This window comes from Oryctolagus cuniculus, chromosome 11, assembly GCF_051225735.1.
Source record: "Oryctolagus cuniculus isolate XC-2025 breed Fujian yellow rabbit chromosome 11, ASM5122573v1, whole genome shotgun sequence".
NCBI classification, from domain to species: Eukaryota; Metazoa; Chordata; class Mammalia; order Lagomorpha; family Leporidae; genus Oryctolagus; species Oryctolagus cuniculus.
The window spans coordinates 6,892,070-6,911,806 of NC_142877.1; the positions used below are offsets into that span (position 1 = coordinate 6,892,070).

General features: G+C 46.4%; 1 protein-coding gene and 1 long non-coding RNA gene across 6 annotated transcripts in view; both read right to left on the minus strand.

Moving 5' to 3' along the window:
* LOC149123309 (uncharacterized) overlaps positions 1 to 17,168 on the minus strand; it is a 402,860-nt gene extending 385,692 nt beyond the window's left edge. Inside the window, exon 1 of one of the 2 annotated variants that reach the window (XR_016215733.1) lies at positions 13,312 to 17,168. This is a non-coding gene — a long non-coding RNA (uncharacterized LOC149123309). The remainder of the gene's footprint in view (positions 1 to 13,311) is intronic. The other variant, XR_016215732.1, reaches the window with a different exon arrangement.
* An 885-nt stretch (positions 17,169 to 18,053) lies between these two features.
* DOK5 (docking protein 5) overlaps positions 18,054 to 19,737 on the minus strand; it is a 158,333-nt gene continuing 156,649 nt past the window's right edge. For all 4 annotated transcript variants that reach the window (XM_008274150.5, XM_008274151.5, XM_089306994.1 and 1 more), the window contains exon 8: positions 18,054 to 18,509. In XM_008274150.5, the coding sequence (XP_008272372.1) occupies positions 18,445 to 18,509 (65 nt within the window). In that variant the 3' untranslated portion in view covers positions 18,054 to 18,444. The remainder of the gene's footprint in view (positions 18,510 to 19,737) is intronic.

The following is a 19,737-nucleotide window of genomic DNA, read 5'->3' on the forward strand; positions in this document are numbered from 1 at the left end:
ATCATAGATTGCCTTAATTGTGTTGAGGAATGTTCCTTCTAACCCCAATTTGCTTAGGGTTTTCATCATGAAGGGGTGTTGTATTTTGTCAAATGTTTTCTCTGCATCTATTGAGATAACCATATGATTTTTGTTTCTCAATTTGTTAATGTGCTGGATTACGTTGATTGACTTTCGAATATTGAACCATCCCTGCATACCAGGGATAAATCCCACTTGGTCTGGGTGAATGATCTTTCTGATGTGTAGTTGGATTCGGTTTGCCAGAATTTTATTGAGTATTTTTGCATCTATGTTCATCAGGGAGATAGGTCTGTAGTTTTCTTTCTCTGCTGTGTCTTTTCCGGGCTTAGGAATTAAGGTGATATTGGCTTCGTAGAAGGAATTTGGGAGGATTCCCTCTCTTTCAATCGTTTGGAATAATTTGACAAGAACTGGGGTTAGTTGTTCTCTAAATGCCTGGTAAAATTCGGCAGTGAAGCCATCCGGTCCTGGACTCTTCTTTTTCGGTAGTGAGTTTATTACTGATTCAATTTCTTCCATGGTTATGGGTCTGTTTAGATTTTCTATATCTTCACGGCTCAGTTTAGGAAGGTTGCATTTGTCCAGGAATCTATCCATTTCTTCCAGGTTCCCCAATTTGTTAGCATACATCTCTTTGTAGTAGTTTCTGATGATTCTTTTTATTTCTATTGTGTCAGTTGTTACATTTCCATTACTATCTTTGATTTTACAGATTTGGGTCTTCTCTCTCCTTTTTTTGGTTAGTTGGGCCAATGGTGTGTTGATTTTGTTTATTTTTTCAAAGAACCAGCTCCTGGTTTTGTTGATCTTTTGTATTGTTTTTTTGGTTTCAATTCTGTTTATTCTCTGATCTTTAGTATTTCTTTCCTCCTTTTGGATTTGGGCTTGATTTGCTGCTGTTTTTCTAGTTCCTTGAGGTGCATGGAGAGAACTCTAATCATTTAAAAGAAGGGTGTTACGGTGGCCAATAGATGCCACTGAAGTATTCTACCAAGTTTAGAAGTTCTTGGCATTCAAATTACATAATAAAGGAATACTCAGATTTGACACCTATGGAGCCTTGAACTCTACACCTTTGTTGGTCAACCCTCAAAACTGGTAACTGACAGGATTCAAACATGACTCCCCAAAATATGGCATCATGGCTTTGATTAAAACAGCTTGTACCTTCTCCATGTCTACTGAAGCTGGCCATAAAACCTAGGACAAGTAATTCCTGCCTTCTCAAGCCATGGATGTGACAGGTGTGTGGCCCTACCTCCAGGAGAGAAGGTCACAGAGTCCCCAGAGAAGGAATGTCACACAGGAAGGCCAAGAAGAGCCTTAACACAGGAAGGCCTTGCTGAGCCTCCCCAGGTCATTACCATTGGATGTTGCCTTTGTCTTCCAATCCCATTTCTGTACAACCATCTAGAAAAATACACAGGTTTACCTGTTTCTTTGGAGGCTTCATTTCTGAAGGTGCTTTTGTCATGTAAGATGTGTTAAGTACATTTGTGCACTATTCTTACTAGCCTCTTAATAGAGGAGTCATCCATGAACCCCATGACAAGTAGAAGAGAGATCTCTGCCTTGCATGACAAGTGCTTGAAAATTCCTACCATTCCCAAGGCCTGTGTAAGATCTTGTTATTTCATGTAGGCATCACAGCCACAACTCAAGTTAGTTATTGCCATGAGTTTTATTTTTTAACTTTTATTTAATGAATATAAATTTCCAAAGTACAGCTTATGGAGTACAATGGCTTCCCCCCCATAACTTCCCTCCCACCCGCAACCCTCCCCTTTCCCACTCCCTCTCCCCTTCCATTCATATCTAGATTCATTTTCAATTCTCTTTATATACAGAAGATCAATTTAGCATATATTGAGTAAAGATTTCAACAGTTTGCACCCACACAGAAACACAAAGTGAAACATACTGTTTGAGTACTAGTTATAGCATTAAATCACAATGTACAGCACATTAAGGACAGAGATCCTACATGAGGAGTAAGTGCACAGTGACTCCTGTTGTTGACTTAACAAATTGGCACTCTTGTTTATGGCATCAGTAATCACCCTAGGCTCTTGTCATGAGTTGCCAAGGCTATGGAAGCCTTGAGTTCGCCGACTCTTATTTAGACAAGGCCATAGTCAAGGTGGAAGTTCTCTCCTGCCTTCAGAGAAAGGTACCTCCTTTGATGGCCCCGTTCTTTCCACTGGGATCTCACTCAGAGATCTTTCATTTAGGTCATTTTTTTTTTTTTTTTTTTTTTTGCCAGAGTGTGTTGGCTTTCCATGCCTGAAATACTCTCATGGGCTTTTCAGCCTGATCCACATGGCTTAAGGGCTGATTCTGAGGCCAGAGTGCTGTTTAGGACATCTGCCATTCTAGGAGTCTGCTGTGTATCTCGCTTCCCATGTTGGATCGCTCTCTCCCTTTTTTTATTCTATCAGTTAGTATTTGCAGACACTAGTCTTGTGAGTTTTATAACTGAGAAAAGTGAGGTATGAACAGTCCAAGTCTCTTGTCCACGTTTATGCAGTTAATCAATGGCAGAAGGTGAGAGTCCAACTTTAGTCTCTGAATCCATGGCTCGTAGTTCTTGCCCTTGGAGCCATGACCTCCCATACCACGGGGAATCTTCATTTCCTACTTCCCTTTAAATTCTCAGACACTTGACTTCGCCAACTACTTGTCATTGCCTTAAACCTTGCATCCAATCTGCTTCTGCCACTTGAAGCAATATATCCTACATGTTTTGACAAATGTTGGATGTTTACACATCAAGTAGATATCGTATTTTATCAGTTTGGTTTTCTGTAAGGTTGATCAACAAAACAGCAGTAACAACTAAGCTAAGCTAAGTATAGCTCTTGAAAGGACAAGGTCTTGGCACTTCATCTTTCTAGACAATGGAGATCAAGTTTCACCACACCTGAGTCTGTCAACAGTGTCTGGACACAGGTTTTACTGGACTGTCACATAAGATAACACGCTGAAGATGAGTTAAGAGATCAGAGCTTTCAAGTCTCTGAATGGCTGGGAGTGAATGGAAGTGCAGGGAGAGTAAATTTTATTCAATTCTTGGAATCATTCATTAAGAGTCCCTTACTCTACCCCAGGAAGCAGTCATCTAGTAGTGGTTACCGTACTATGTGCTCATCACGTTGTCTTTCTCCATTTGCAAAGGTAATATCAATGGCTGATACATGATTGAAGCCCTTGATCGCAACCCCATTTAATATGAGGGATTTAAAAATGGCAAATCCAGCCGGCGCCGTGGCTCACTAGGCTAATCCTCTGCCTTGCAGTGCCGGCACACCGGGTTCTAGTCCCGGTCGGGGCGCCGGATTCTGTCCCAGTTGCCCCTCTTCCAGGCTAGCTCTCTGCTGTGGCCCGGGAGTGCAGTGGAGGATGGCCCAAGTGCTTGGGCCCTGCACCCACATGGGAGACCAGGAGAAGCACCTAGCTCCTGCCATCGGATCAGCACAGCGCGCCGGCCGCAGCGGCCATTGGAGGGTGAATCAACGGCAAAGGAAGACCTTTCTCTCTCTCTCTCTCTCACTGTCCACTCTGCCTGCCAAAAAAAAAAAAAAAAAAAAAAAAATGGCAAATCCACTGATTTTTGGCTCAGTTTTGTCCCCCATACTTTTCCCTACAAATTGTTACCCAGCTTGATATTTAAGGTGGTCTCCAACTCTCAAAAGTAGGAAAATTTTACAAGTTTAGAAGATAGAAGCAATAGATTAACTGAAAACAGAACAGAAAAATCTTGAAGACTTAGCAATTCTTGAACCCACATCCCAATGTGGCAACCATCAGCTTAGTTTGAGTAAACTTGACCATGGGACAAGGACTATGTTCCCCATCCCTACAACTCATTCACGGGCATTACACGCACAGCCCACTTGGCAATTGAATTCAGGCTGCAGTTTATTTTTATTTTTATTTGACAGGCAGAGTTAGAGAGAAAAGTCTTCCTTCCATTGGTTCACCCACCAAATGGCCGCCACGGCCGGCGCCCTGCACCGATCTGAAGCCAGGAGCCAGGTGCTTCCTCCTGGTCTCCCAAGCGCGTGCAGGGCCCAAGCACTTGGGCCATCCTCCACTGCACTCCCAGGCCACAGCAGAGAGCTGGACTGGAAGAGGGACAACCGGTACTAGAACCGGCACCCCAACCGGGACTAGAACCCGGGGTGCCGTGCCACAGGCGGAGGATTAGCCTAGTGAGCTGCGGCACCAGCAGGCTGCAGTTTAAGTATTAGCACGACTACTTTCCTAAAATATATGTACTTTCTGCCCCTATCGCTGCTGACACACGGCCCAGCCCTCAGGTGGCTGCCTAACAGGTGGGCCACCACTGACACAATGAGTACCTTAAGTGTTCACAGTAGCTTTCTCTGGGTGAGCAATCAGAGTGGCCCACTGTTCAATGCACATCAAGGCCAAGGAGAGCTACGCTATTGTATGCTTAGAGAAATGTCAGTTTTTGCCGGCTCTACGACTCAATAAGCTAATATCCTCTGCCTGTGGCACCGGCTCACTGGGTTCTAGTCCTGGTCAGGGTGCCGGATTCTGTCCCGGTTGCTCCTCTTCCAGTCCAGCTCTCTGCTGTGGCCTGGGAGTGCAGTGGAGGATGGCCTAAGTGCTTGGGCCCTGCACCCACATGGGAGACCAGGAGAAGCACCTGGCTCCTGGCTTCGGATCAGTGCGGCGCACCAGCCACAGCGGCCATTGGGAGGTGAACCAACGGCAAAGGAAGACCTTTCTGTCTCACTGTCTACTCTGCCTGTCAAAAAAAAAAAGAAAAGAAGAAATGTCAGTTTCAGAGTTCTGATTAATTCAGTTCAAGGTCATTCCTGCTTCCTGGCTGAGAGAATTTGAGTACTTGCCTCTTGTTGTGTGCCAGTTCTCTTCTGAGATGAGGTAAAACTCTTATGTATATGAAGATGCAATGAGACAATTAAACAATCTCAATTTCTCAGTACTAACTCCCTATACTATTTTTTATAGTTTATTAACAAATTCAATGTAGTTCATAGAATTCTAAGAATATGAAAATATTCCCTTCCTCCCTCCCATTTGAGAGAACATTTTTAACTTATTTTTACAGTCAAGGGCTTATTGCCCCACTTAGTGAAGAGTTCAAACAAAAAGACCCTATTGAATCATAAGTATAGGCAAGGGTGATCAGCCATGAGCAGATGGAGAGATGACCATTTACCCGACATCCAGCAGGTTTCCAAGTAACCACAGAGCGTTAGAACTACAGTAGTATCACATTCTTAACCAGTGGTTTTTACAAAGGTATAGAGAGAGGTTTGACAAAATTCTGTTTGCAGTAATACTGACATACCCAAGTATTCTTTTGATTCTCGAGTTCCTTCCCTGTTTTTAATTTAGCTCCTGCACATAAGGGAGAACATGTGGTATTTGTCCTTCTGTGTCTGGCTTATTTCACTCAGCATGATGTCCTCCAGCTGTAACCATTTTGAGCAAATGGGCGAGTTTCATTCTTTTTATAGCTGAATAACATTCTATTATATATATGCACGGCACATTTTCTTTATCCATTCATCTAATGGATACCTTGGTTGATTCCCTGTATCCTTCTCCTACAACCTGGAATTTGAGTCTTTATAAGGTCACAAGGATATTTCATTTTATCTACTTTCCATAGGAGTCTTCATCTCATTTTAGGAGAGCCAACCGATAAAGGAAGAACTTCACCAGCACCTCTCATTGAATCATTTTACCATCTCCAAAGGATTGTCACACTCAGTAGACTTCAATCAGCTTCTGAGACAAAATTGTCATTCCTACTTTGTAGTGGAGATAGCAGATGCTAAAGGAAACGAACTTTGGAAAAGGGTAAATGTAAAGTTTATTCAGGAGCCAGTGCTGTAGCATAGTGGGTAAAGCCACTGCCCACAGAGCCAGCATCCAGTATGGGCACTGGTTTGAGTTCCAGCTGCTCCACTTCTGATCCACCTCTGCTATGGCCTGGGAAACCAGCAGAAGATGGTCCAAGTCCTTGGGCCCCTGCACCTCCTTGGGGGACCAGGAGGAAGCTCCTGGCTCTGGATTGGCACAGCTCCAGCCGTTGCAGCCATTTGGGGAGTGAATCAATGGTTCTCTGCTCCTGCCTCTCTGTAACTCTGCCTTTCAAGTTAATAAGTCTTAAAAAAAATTTATTAATATGAGCGGCCTAGTCTGGGAAGACATAAGCCTGATAACTTCTGATGAGTCTTGGGAAGTAGTCAGAGCTGACATACCCCATGACAGTAAATTTTCATTTATCATCACAGCAACACTACATTGACTTGGCCAGAAAAAGCAGGCTTTTGGTAAGTGAGGACAGGCTCCCCACATGTTGAAGATTATTGTTTTTAGAACATGATTTGTTGCAAACACTTTGGGAAGCATGGTATGCTCGAGACGGCGTCTGATCAATTCTGCGAGGGACTTTTTAGGAATAAGGAAGTTTAAAAACAGGGTTGTAGAAGCCAGCTCCAGATGGACAAGACAAAATACCCTGTGTGCACATCATTCGTGTCCGATTGACCTCTGGAGAAGGTTAATAGCTCCGTCCAGACATGGCTCAGATAGGTCTAAGGTATTGCTCTTGGATGCTTTGCAGCACATGCCAGCTGCCTCTGGAACATTTCTAGTCCTTATTATCGTCTTGGGTAGAGCTGTCAGGGTACAAGGAAATACTACCAACGTAGAACCCCTTGGAACTGAAAATACAGAAGCAGGCGGGTCCTCTCTGACCCTTTTCCACTGAAACAGGTCACCAGAACCATAGTTCTAGTGACTTCTGAGGGCAGCCTCAAGACCCAAGAAGGTTACTCTGACCTCTTCTGAAGGTCCTCGTGTGACATGCATGATCCATGTTATAGAGGGAGATCAAGAAGGAGCTGAAAAGAAAGGTCTCACTGGGGCCGGTGCTGTGGCCTAGTGGGGCTAAGCCACTAAGGGGCCACTAAGCCCAGATTCACTCCCCAGATGGCCACAACTGCTGAATCAGCGAATGGAAGACCTCTCTGTAGCTCTACCTCCCAAATAAGCAAAACCTTAAAAATCAAGGGGAAAAAAAAGGCCTTGCTAAGTTCTTTCCAGTTTGTTACCCTTGAATCCTTTTTTTCTTAAAGGATTTATTTCACTTGGGGTGGGGACCAGGAACAGGAATCTTCCACCCAATGCTAGGAGCATCTTCTGTGTCTCCCACATGGGTGCAGAGGTCCAAACATTTGGACCATCTTCCACGGCTTTCCCAGTCCATAGCAGAGAGCTGGATCAGTAGAGGACAGCCAGGACTCGAACCAGCACTCACATGGGATACTGAAGGCAGAGGCTTAACCCACTATGTCACAACCCATGGATTTTTGTTTTGTCATCCAATCCTACTTCTGCATAGCTGTCCATACATATAACTTTCCCTTGTGTGTGTGTGTGGGGGGGGGATTATATTTCTGCAGGTTCTTGTGGCACATAAAATTTCTAAGATGGAACTTTTACTTTCTTAATCTGTGATTTGTTATAGGGACCCAAACATAAGCCTAGTGATAAACGAACAAGGATGTTTGTTCCCCCCTAAGGCACCCTAAAGAGCATTTTTAAATTACTACCTCACTTGAGTAGGATAATAGTAATCAGGACAGAGAGATTAAATGACTTGTCCAGGGTCACACAACTATGTACGGAGAACTCTCCAGTTCCTAAAGCAGGGTTCCTGGGATCCCAGTTCTGAAAGCTATTTCAAGGAAATAATTCTCTCAAGTTCTAGAAGTGCAGTATCGATTTTTACAAAGAAAATGATCAGTATATCAGCATACTTCAAGAAGTCAACTGGAATTAACAAAATTCATTTTGATGGAAGTAATTTTTATAATCCATGCATAGGAGTGTTTTAGTTTTAATCTATACATGTAATACTTGCAAAACCCTAACTGGAGATCTACATTCCAGGAGTGGTAAACTGACGTTTAAGGAAAGGAAAAAAATCTTACCAGAACCTTTACTGCAAAGATGGGTTTTTTTAATTCTCGTACCCAATGCCAGAGCATTGTTAACTAGTTTAGCAGTTGCTAGAAATGTTTGTTAATAAGTGGGTGTGCGAGATCATGACTAATCCTGTAGTCATCCCCATTCCTGCAGGATTAGACTCCTGTAGGCCCAAGAACATTCTCCTTATGAACTGGAGCCCTCTTAGGCTCAGGACTCCACCTGGTCCCTCCCATGGGTGCTCTGAGATGCCCCCACCTGGCACAAAATCCTCAGCAGACCACTGGTGCTGGAATCTCTGCAAGGTAGTGATATCAGAGATTACCCCTAAAATATATAGCAAAATGAGGCCCCTTAAAGTTCCCCAGAAGCGCCATCTGGGATGCCACATATGTTATCAGAATTTGGGGTACCATACGCTATCACCATATGCTTGTTAATAAATCCCCAATATTAAAAAGCCTGAGAGGGTTCTTGCCTAATATTTAGAGAAGAATTCTAAATACCGGCATAAATCAACGAGGTAGCATGGTCCATTTTAGGCTTTTATTCAGTGAGAGAAATCACAGGTGTGTGAGAGCTTTATCTAAGAGAGGCAAATCCGGGTTCATACCGAGCACCAGGAACCAGCCACGTGGAGGAGCATCTAGGCCAGGAAGCCTAGGGCAGGTGGCCCAAAGGCCACTTGCCCTAGAGGCACAGGGCTATAGCTACCCCCCTCCTGGCAAGAGGCCAGGGCAAAGAAGAGACAGACACACTGTGTCCCAGGCTTTTAACCCACTTCCAAAGGAGTGGTTAATTAACCTGATTGGCTGGCGGGCCATCAGGTATGGCCAGGTAGAGGCATGTGGTTACACAGGGGCGTGGTGAAGGCGTGGTCTTCTAGCTCACAAAGCTATCGATTTTAACCTGTATGCCTGCCTGCCTGCTTCATTAGTACAACCTGAACTCCTCATAGGACTGAGAGCTCCCTGCTCAGGTCATAGCACTGTTCTTGTGCCTGCCAGCTCATGACTATTACAAGTGTGTAGAAATGTGGTGCAGTTTGCATTGAGGAAAAGGGAGAAGTTCCATGTCCTAGATTTCATTACAAAGGGCCAGGAATGGAAGAGAGGAGAAAGGGGGGTTGATCAGTGAACAAGTCTACAGGCTGAAAAGAACAGACCTCTGTTTCCTGAATGTAGCCTTTAGTAAAAACCTTAACTCAAATCCCAGCACCTGCTTCCTCCCCTCTCCCTGGCCTGCATCCTGCTTACAACCCCACCAAGCCAGAGTTAATGATTTCTGCCCTACAGACAGCCCTCCTAGCCAAAGCTCTTCCTGCTTCATGTAACCCCACCCATTCTATCTACATCCAATGGAGGTTCAGTGCACACAACTGAAGCCTGCCTTCCTCAATCCTCATTACATAGATCCTGTGGACATGCTCCCAACAGCTGTATCCACTTGCTGCTGGGAGCTCAAGGAACTTGTCCATCATCCACAATGGCTCAACGGGTCTCAGGCTTCTTGGTTTAGTGGAAGTAACCATCTGACGGCCGTCTTTGAGGAGGAAGACACCTGCCCTGGCCTACCCAAATGATTGGAAGCCACAGATTCAAGAGCCATCCCCACCAGCTGTCACGATGGCTTAGGTCAGTTTGCATCCTGTGTTGCATTTCCTAAACTTAGACTTCTGGAAAGCCCAACCCAGAAACCAAATTGGTTCAACTCAGTATGCATGAGAACTTCACTGAAGAATGAACTATTTTTCCCCCATGAACCTCAACTGGCATCTCGTGAGTCACACTCGGTCAAAATCCTGGCCTCGGCTTGTCTGATCCCCTGCTCTTCACTGGCATTTCCTCCTCCAGGCACGAAAGACCAGAATCAGGCGTCCGTCTTTCTGCCTTCAGAGCCCAGTTCATCCTATTGTTCTCTGCCCTTTTCTTCCGTCTCCCGGTAAATCAGAGGATCATCAGAGGCGCCATTGAAGCCTCCCCAGGATCCCACTGTGATCTTTTATCTTCAAAGCCATCCCTCTAGGCCTCTGGCTGGAAATTTGCATGACAGCTAAAGGAAAGTAAATTTGGGGGCTGGCTCCCTTTGATAACCAAATGCTCCTCTGTCTTTGTTCTGAAGATAGGGCTCCAAAAGGAATTCAGCGACGAGGAAAATAACTCCACAGCGTTTAGCACCGTGCAGTCTGTGACTGGCATGGGGACTCTGCTTAGTAGGAGCTGCATGGCTTCCATTTTGCACCCAGGTCAGTCACTCATCGAGTGGACTCCACAAAAAGGTGGGTGTCGGTCCTGGGAGGGAGCCACAGGCAACAAGGAGAAAGCAGAAGTCCCAAGTCCTATTCACCTTGCCTTCTGCAGAGGGCTGGCTCCACGATTCCAAGACCCAGACGAGGGCTCCTTGTCCAAAAATTAGGAAAAAGCACCCTACAAAAGGGAAGTAAAGTGCAAAGTGTTTTTCTTCTTTCTCCCATGTCATTGCATTTTTTAAAATTTGTTGTTTAATGTCATTGTTAGTGAAGAATTAGGATTTAGTCACGGGCACAGAATTTACCATCAACCTTTATATTGTACGACAGCTGCTGTGTCCATGTGAGAACACATCATACATACGCTGGAGCACAGACCTACAGAGCTAACCCATAGCTCACACACGCACCTGAACAGAGCCACAGAAGGCAGCACAGAACTCCCCGCGGGTTTTCATTTCCCTCTCCACCTTCGGCCAACAGAGAAGGAATCACAGGAAAAGGCACCATGGGTTGTTCCAACTTCACTGTAGTGTTGTTTAGAACTGAAACTGAACCCCAGTAATTTAAAAGCTGGACGCGGCCTCTTGTCCATCCATGCCCCTTAGCCTAAAGTGTCCCTGCCTGTCCTTTATCAAAAGGAATTCACTGACCTGCCCAAGTGATCCAGCTGGCCTTACGAGGTTCTCAGTAGATTAGAACCTCCATGACTGGTGCTCCCCTGGGGTGGTTTGTGTCTGGGAATTCCAGGTCTGGGCAGAATGTAACTGTCACTTGCACCACCTAACCCTCAGACCAACTGGAGCCCACCTGGCCACCACAAATTCCCCAAACAGCACGGCATCGCCAGCCAATCAACAGAAGGTCACGAGCTCCATTGACCAACCAGGAGCTTGGGCACTTGGGTACCTCTCAGCTCCAATTTCAGTCTGAGAACCTTCACCCCCAACTCCTTGGGGAGCCAGGGAATTAAGTGCCAGCTACCCGGCTCCTTGCTCTGCATTTTGCAGTAAATACTTCCTTTCGTCCACCACCCTGATGTCAGCGGTTGGCTTTCTGCATGTTGGGCTAGCAGAGCCAGTTTGAGGAGTTGTTCGGCAACAGAACCAACACTTGGAATAGCCCACACAGCTGGAAAATGAAACATTATGAATGTGTCAACATTGGAGTCAGACTGTCTGATTTGCAAGCTGCCTCCTAAAACCCGGGACCAAGTCGCTACCTGTCTCAGCGTTTTAGGTTCTGCAGGTTAAAATTAGGGTCAGGGGGAAGGGCAGACACCTCACGGAGTTGGAGTTAAGTATTACCCAAGGCACCCAGCAGTTTCCGTAATGGAAACAGCATTAAGGTTAGGAAAAGAGGCACAGGATAGAGGGGAGGCAGTGTAGGAATTTACAGCCAGACCGAATTTACGCAGAGAAAGTGAATTTGCAGAGGTGGTTGACCAACTGCCTGCCTGCACACCCTGACCCCCAGAGGCCGGATCTCTTTATATTTCAGGAGAGCTAGGGATGGGGGTGGGGTGTGCATGCTGGCAGTTGGTTTCTGCTGCCTCCTTCTCCCACCCCCATCCCTAGCTCTCCTGAAATAAAGAGAGGTCAGGGAATTCTGGAACAGGGCGGGGCCTTGAGAACTTGGAAAAGAATGTAAGGTGGGGTATGAAGGCAATAGGCTGCGAGATCCACTGAGATTCAAGAGCAAGAAATACCTTCCGACGTTTATCTTTTAGGCAATGAGCGAGACTGGCTGAGGTTTATGTCTTTGTTTTATCAAACACTCTTCATCTGCAGTAGAAGCCCCACTACCCTATACCATGACTCAATGCACTCTCTGCTCTCACTGTCCATTTGTTTATAAATGAATATTGTGAAGCACCTGCTAACTCGACCAGGAATTTTAGTGCTGGGGGTACAGTGCTGAGCCAAAGAGAGTGCCTGCCCATAGAGAGCTTACAGAAGCCTGGAGAAGGCTCTCACCATACACACAGGAATTATCAGCAGTTACAAGCACCATGCATAACTTGAGAAGTAGATAGCTGGCAGCCTCAACTGGCCTAGGGAGCTCAGGAAGACACTCCGAGCCCTTGGCATTTAAATTGACCTTGGAAGCAGCATCATTATTGAAAGAGTGGACAAAGCCAGAAGTTTTCCAGGCAACAGCAGAAACAGTGAGGCTTGCAGTGGGAAGGAGCGAGCCTTGCTCCGGGAACAGCTCAAACTTGCAACCCATGGGACATGCCGATTTCACAGCAAATACCAACAAGACACACGTGCAGTAGACTGCAGCCTGGATGAGCAACTGGCCCCAAAGGGTGTCAGAGAGGATTCTGCCAGCGTAGACAGCAAATGGTCTCTGCGACAGCAACTGACCTCTGCTGCCACAGCACAAAAGCAATCATCAGCGAGACTTCAATAGTCACAGCCACATACCAATAAACCTGATCATACAGAAGCAGGAAGCACAGCGGCATTGACCCTTGGACAAGCTTGAGGCTCTTACTATCAAGGACTTTCCTGGGTCCCTTTTTTTTTTTGCCTTGCTACAGAGTTGGGTCCAGAGAGGGTAACTATCTCATGGAAAAACCTTCCAGGATCCCAGGTCCTAGGGCTGGGAGGGTTCCCAATGTCCACAAGCAAATGGGAACAGAACAGGTGAGCCCAACGCAGCAGCTGAGGTCTGCCACAGCGCCCAGCAGGAGTCTAGCCAAGGCTGAAGATGTTAAAGGTAGTGTTGCAGTGCCCTGGGGAGGAGACAGGGCGGGAGAGCAGCAGCTGGGCTCTGGCCCAGCACCACCGGACTCATTAGCATTAGGGGCCGTTCTCCGGCTTCTCCTGTCTCTCGAGGTCTGTGCTTTGTGTTCACAAGCTGCTCCCAGCTGGTTATTTCCTATTACAAAAAAAAAAAAAAAAAAAAATTGCAGTGCAGGAAGCCCTTGCACTTCAAGCATCTCAGAGAAACAGAGACAACCAAACTGAGTCTCCTTATTAGTTGTTGTAGCAACAAAGAAAATACCGCAGACACATACACAATGCCAGGAGCGCACTCACTTGCAGGGCTGCAGTGACAACCCATCTGCTCTTCCTGTGTGTAGCTGATTCACAGAATCGTGGTCCTACCTGTGTCCAAAAATCAAAAATTGTCAGGTCTCGGAGCCGGGAGTGTCAGACATCCTACACGACTGGAAGCAACCTACTTGTCTTCTCCCACTGACTTCCTGCAGGTGTCCCATATATGGGAGGCTGATGATGGCCTCCAGGTGCGGAGACTTACCTGATGGGCACTCTCAATTTCTGTAACCTCAAGGTTTTCTTCAACTGAGATTTTATACCACTTACCAAATGCATTTTGAAATCCCCTAGAGATGCCAATTAAATGTGCAGTTTCTTTTTTTTTTTTTTTTTTTTTTTGACAGGCAGAGTGGACAGTGAGAGAGAGACAGAGAGAAAGGTCTTCCTTTGCTGTTGGTTCACCCTCCAATGGCTGCCGCGGCTGGCACACTGCGGCCTGCACACCGTGCGGATCCAAAGGCAGGAGCCAGGTGCTTCTCCTGGTCTCCCATGGGGTGCAGGGCCCAAGCACTTGGGCCATCCTCCACTGCACTCCCGGGCCACAGCAGAGAGCTGGCCTGGAAGAGGGGCAACCGGGACAGAATCCGGCGCCCTGACCGGGACTAGAACCCGGTGTGCCGGCGCTGCAAGGCGGAGGATTAGCCTAGTGAGCCATGGCGCTGGCCCAAATGTGCAGTTTCATGGGCTCCCCCTGAGATCTGCTGAGTCCTGAGCCCGTCGTCTGAGTTCTGCTTAGAGTGAGGGCAATGGTTCCTTGTTTAGTACAGATGCAAGCAAATGGTTACTGTAGCCCTTCCGTGGCTGAATCAAAGCTCAGTAGATTGCTCCAGCGATCAGCCAACTGTTGATATTCATCAGCAGATGCACAGCCTGTCCCCATCAACATTTCAACTACAGAACTCGAATTCTCAGTCTGAAGGGGAAATACCAAGTCTGCTGTCTTAACAGAAGTCTGGAAACAGGTAATTTTTTCTGGGTCAAAAGGGAAGAGAATTCTCTTGGTTAATTGTCAGTCTAGGACTCCCCTTCTCAAAAGTCAAGACTGTCCCAAAAAGAGATAGTGAAAAATCTCTATAGAAATGTATCAAGGCATATCAAAGAGCTTATAGAAAGATGGAATTAAAGATACATTTATTTTCATCCAAAGAATTTTGAAAGCCATGTATAGTTTTAGTAAAAAGTGTTTTCTATCAACTTTGTGAAGACCTCACATGCGTTCTCTTCAGCTTTTTGTTTCTGGAGCAATTGGCTTAAACAGTTTGAACCTGAGGGCCAGCCTTGCTAGGAGCAGGGACACTGCTCTTGGCATACCCAGGGAGGACCTGAAATACTTGGTAAATAATGAGTGACTTTCGGAGACTCAAGGAGTTTTACTCCGGGGAGCACTTTAATAACTGCTGCATGATTCTGCCGTAAGCTGGATAAAGCATCTTTCTAACCCCGGCTGAGCACACAGAGAGGAAAACACGCCGTTGACTCTCCCGTCCTCCACCTCACCTTCCAATCCCCCTCCAGTGTTGCTTCTCCCAGTATAAGATCAGAACATCAACTCTGAGAAGCATCCCATGACCCAGCTTCCAGGGGTGGCGTCAACGGTTTATTATTTAGTCTGAACCAGGTACCAATACATCCACCACAGCTTAGAAAAACCTATGCATTCCTCACATTCACGTGTTCATCGTTTAGGTTAGAGATTTAGAAAAACAAAACATTCAACATCGCCTCAAATTGCCGTTCTCTTCACTGAAGGCAAGAGATGGCAGAGTTTCCATTCCCCATGGTTTCTGCTTGCAACTAATCAAATGTAGTAGTTGAGGTTTGTATTATCCAAGACTGGTGCTTTAAAAATCAAGTGTGGATGAACCCAGACTGCCACTTGTTTTCCTGAGCAAAGCTTTGTTGAAACGTCACACTTGTCCATTTAGGCATTGTGTGGGGCCCCTCTGGCCCTCCAGAGGCCATATAACCAACAAAGGCTAAAATATTTACATTCTGACCCTTTTTAGAAAAAGTTCGCTCTGCCCTGAGCTGTTGTTTATGAGGGATTTACAGAGCAGGCTGAGGAATCAGATTGCTGTCTGGATTCAAAGGTGAATTTACCTTGCAGTAGGTAAGAGATCCTGGGTGTATTAATTCATCAGCCTCCTAGAGGCTGTTTTTCCATCCATAAAATGGAGATAATTATACTTACCCATGGTGCTATTGTGGGGATTAAATAATACAGCTAAACTACTTGGAATTGTGCTCAACAATAAATAAAAGCTGTTAGGATAACCTAATAAAACGCCTTTTCTGCTAATGTTTCTTTTCTTTGAACCCCTAAAGGAGGCTCCCAGTAGCAGTTAAATGCATCTAGCAACATCTCTCTGCACACTCATTAGCTTGAGACTTGCTTCAGCAATTTAACTTCATTAAAATTATAATTATTTCTTTAATTCCATTTCCTTTATCTACTTCTTCAACTTAATCCCCCTGGTGGCCGACAAGGCTCTGGGAATCAGAGACTCTCTTACGAGACAGTCTTAGAAGAGAAAGAAAATAAAGAACCAGATCCAGTCAGGAAAACGAACAGTGAGGAAATTCTCACGTGTGCCTGGCAAAGCGAATTTCTCAAGATGGAAATGGATGCCCCTGAGCGAGCACGAGGAGCTAACGTGTGGTGAGACATAGCCACGGGGAACGCAGGGAGAGCCGACCCGTGCCGGTGAAGCCATGAGCACCAGGCCGTGAAAACATGCCTGAACCCCTAATTAATTGTTAGCTGAATCCAATCCTCCTTTCCCCAATGGCTCTCAACCCCTGTGAAAGGACATCTTGACCAGCAGTGTCCATGGAATCCCAGAGCCCAGGGAATTAACTCAGCAAACCTGGATTTCAACCGGGCTAAATACATTAGGATTCCATGATGTAAAATATTTATTTATTTTTATTTATTTGAAAGGCAGAGAGAGAGAGAGCTCTTCCATCTGCTGATTCACTCTCCAAATGCCTACGACAGTTGGGGCTGAGCCAGGCTGCACTCAGGAGTCAAGAATTCAAGTCTTCATGTGGTAGCACTGCAGCCATCATCTGCTGCCATCCAGGCCCATTAGCAGGAACCGGGTCAGAACTAGAGGAACCAGGACTTGAAGGTCGCACTCTGATATAGGATGTGGTGTCGAGAGTGGCACCTTGACCTGCTGTGCCACAACACCCTCCCCTTATGTACATTTTGGAAGGAACACAAATGAAATGAACCCCTTTACATGACCCTTTCTTAGGGCTTAGTGAAAAAAGGAAAGATAGAAAATACAGGATACCATTTTCCTGTTTATCTGGAATTCAAGTTTAATTGGGATCCTGTGTTGTATCTGGCACCCCTACTGCAGACGGCAATGAGTAAGACTGACACACGCCCTGCACACCCTCGGGTGCCTACAAGACTCAACGCGCATCTGCACTCCCCTGGTGAGGCCTGGAGAACAAGTGACTGTCCCTTTAGAAACTTGTCCAGGGCCACCAGGGCCATTCAGCAGGTGCCACTTGGTATTGTCATTGTGACTCTTCCCTTGTCCATCCTCCTCCGGAATTAGGGTCCCAGCCAACAGGGTCTGTATCTTTTTTTTTTTTTAAGAATTTTTTATCTGGGGGCTGGCACTGTGGCGCAATGGGTTAACGCCCTGGCCTGAAGTGCCAGCATCCCATATGGGCACCGGTTCATCCGGCCTGCTCCTCTTCCGATCCAGCTCCCTGCTATGGCCTGGGAAAGCAGCGGAAGATGGCCTAAGGATGCACCCATGTGGGAGACCCAAAGGACGCTCCTGGCTCCTGATTTTGGATCGGCTCAGCTCCAGCCATTGCGGCCATTTGAAAAGTAAATCAGTGGATAGAAGACCTTTCTCTCTCCCTCTACCTCTCTGTGTAACTCTTTCAAATAAATAAAAAATTTTTGAAAAGATTTATCTGAAAAGCAGAATTACAAAGGCAGAGGTAGAGAGAGAGAGGTCTTCCAACTACTGGTTCACTCCCCAAATGACTGCAATGGCCAGAGCTGGGCCAATCTGAAGCCAGGAGCCAGGAGCTTCTTCCAGGTATCCCACATGGTTGTAGGGGCCAAGAACTTGGGCCATCTTCCACTGCTTTCCCAGGCCACAGCAGAGAGCTGGATCAAAAGTGGAGCATCCGGGACTCGAACCAGTGCCCATATGGGATGCCAGCAGTGCAGGTGGAGGCTTTACACGCTCTGTGTCTTTTTACCTTTGTGCCCCTGGAACTAGGCGGTGTTCATCACAGCTGGGCTTAATGAATGAGTGAGCAAACATGTCAATGGTTGGTTTTATGTGGAACACAACACAGAAGCCTACTCACAACTCCTGGGGGAATGTTTCCCTCACTTCTGAGACACAGAGGACTCAGCGAAACCCATAGTGTCAGAATCCAAAGACCATGGCGCCAAAGAATGGCGTTCGATTTTAAAATGTCTTTAGAAGTTTCGCCAAATGGAATAAGGGCTTTAAAAAGGGGGTGGGGATGAAGAAGCAGAGGATGAGGACAGCGGACGAGAGAGAAGCTGAAACCCAGGGAGCAGTCCTGAGGGCTCCTTGGAAGGGATGCCGGTGAGCAGAGCCGGTGAGAGTGAGTCACGGCACTGATTAGGTAATTGACAGTCTAATCAAAGATGATTTCCAGGAGTTAACCAGAACCACAGGACTAATAGCCGGCAGGAACAGGGTATAAACAAATAACCAATAATTAAGAGCCATTTTATTGTCAGTACTGACTGTGGTACAATTGAAACACTCAGAAGGAAAATCACAAGAATCCACAAAAGGACAGATTCAGAGCAGCGCAGGGGGACATGGTATCTACAATAGAAAATCATTTGGTGGGATTGACTTCTCTCTGCCCAGCTGTAAAAGACGAACGAAAAGTCGATACCTATAGAGCATGTTTGAATTACGCTAAGACTTAAAAAAAAATTGATTGTATTGCAGAGTTTCCCGAGGACCGCACAACTAGCCCGGACTTTATGCTGTTTCTCTCGGTCGTGGCGTCCCTTGCCATCACTCTGCGACCTCCAGCGTGGCTGACTCATCTCATCCCAAGTGAGCGGGCGATTCTTGGTCGTCGCTGTCAGTGCTCGGATCGGTAGGTGGGAAAAGTCTCTGTTCTGTGCAGCTTCAGAGGGCTGGTGACATCTTTTCCAAAAGGAACGGAAAGGCAACAGTTAGTTCCAGAAAAGCCCACGATCAAATTAGCCAGTAACATGAATAACTCACATACTCATGATGGGGTTTTCTTCCCCAAGGCCACTCACAGAGCTAGGCAGGAGTCCTGACAGATTACATGATTCACGTGGCATTTGCAGGGGGCCTTACACTAAGCTGTGGTCAGTCCATTAGCAGTTGTTTTTCCCTGCATCAACCCCTACACCCGGGGTGTTGAGGGAAATGAAACTATAACACAGGACTATGGGGCCAGTGCTGTGGCATAGCGGGTAAAACTGTTGCCTGCAGTGCTGGCATCCCATATGGGTGCTGGTTCGAGTACCAGCTGCTCCACTTCTGATCCAGCTCTCTGCTATGGCCTGGGGAAGCAGTAGAAGATGACCCAAGTCCTTGGGCCCCTGCACCCACGTTGGAGACCTGGAAGAAACTCCTGGCTCCTGGCTTGGAATCGGCACAGCCCCAGCCATTGCGGCCAGTTAGGGAGTGAACCAGCGGATGGAAGACCTCTCTCTGTCTCTACCTCTCTCTCTCTCTCTCTCTAAACACACACACACACACGCACACAGGAATAGAGGAGCTAGCTCATGGTCTGGACACTCTGGAAAACTGATCAGCAATAAGATACTTGTTATGCTTACACTTGAACCATCTTGTTGTATCTGTAAAGAAGGATTGTCTTTTAACTTTGCATAATTATAAGGCAGAGAGAATGAGAGAGACAGATGAGAGAGAGATCGAGAGAGAGAGAGGAGAGAGCATCTATCCACTGATTCACTCCCCAAAAGCCTGCAACAGCCAAGATTGGGCCAGGTCAAAGTCAGGAGCCAGGAGCTCCATCTGGGACTGAGCACTGGGGTCATCTGCTGCTGTTTCACAGGTGCACTAGCGGGGAGCTGGCTGGGGAGGGGAGGAGCCTGCACTTGAATCAGCGCTCTGAGACAAGATGCGGCATCAGTGCTTTAACCCATCCCAAGAAGGACTTAGCAAAACCCATTTGGCATTTATTATTTCAGGTTTATCTCCCAAATCAAGCAACATCAAGAAAGCCAAGGAGACGGCACACAAGGCACTATCCACCTCTGTTATGGCACGACACAGGGGTTAGCAAACGTTTTCTATAAAGTGCCTGGCCTGCATAAGGAAGCATGAGTGATATGTGGTGAGTGGGCATGGATGTTCCAATAAAACTTTATTCAGG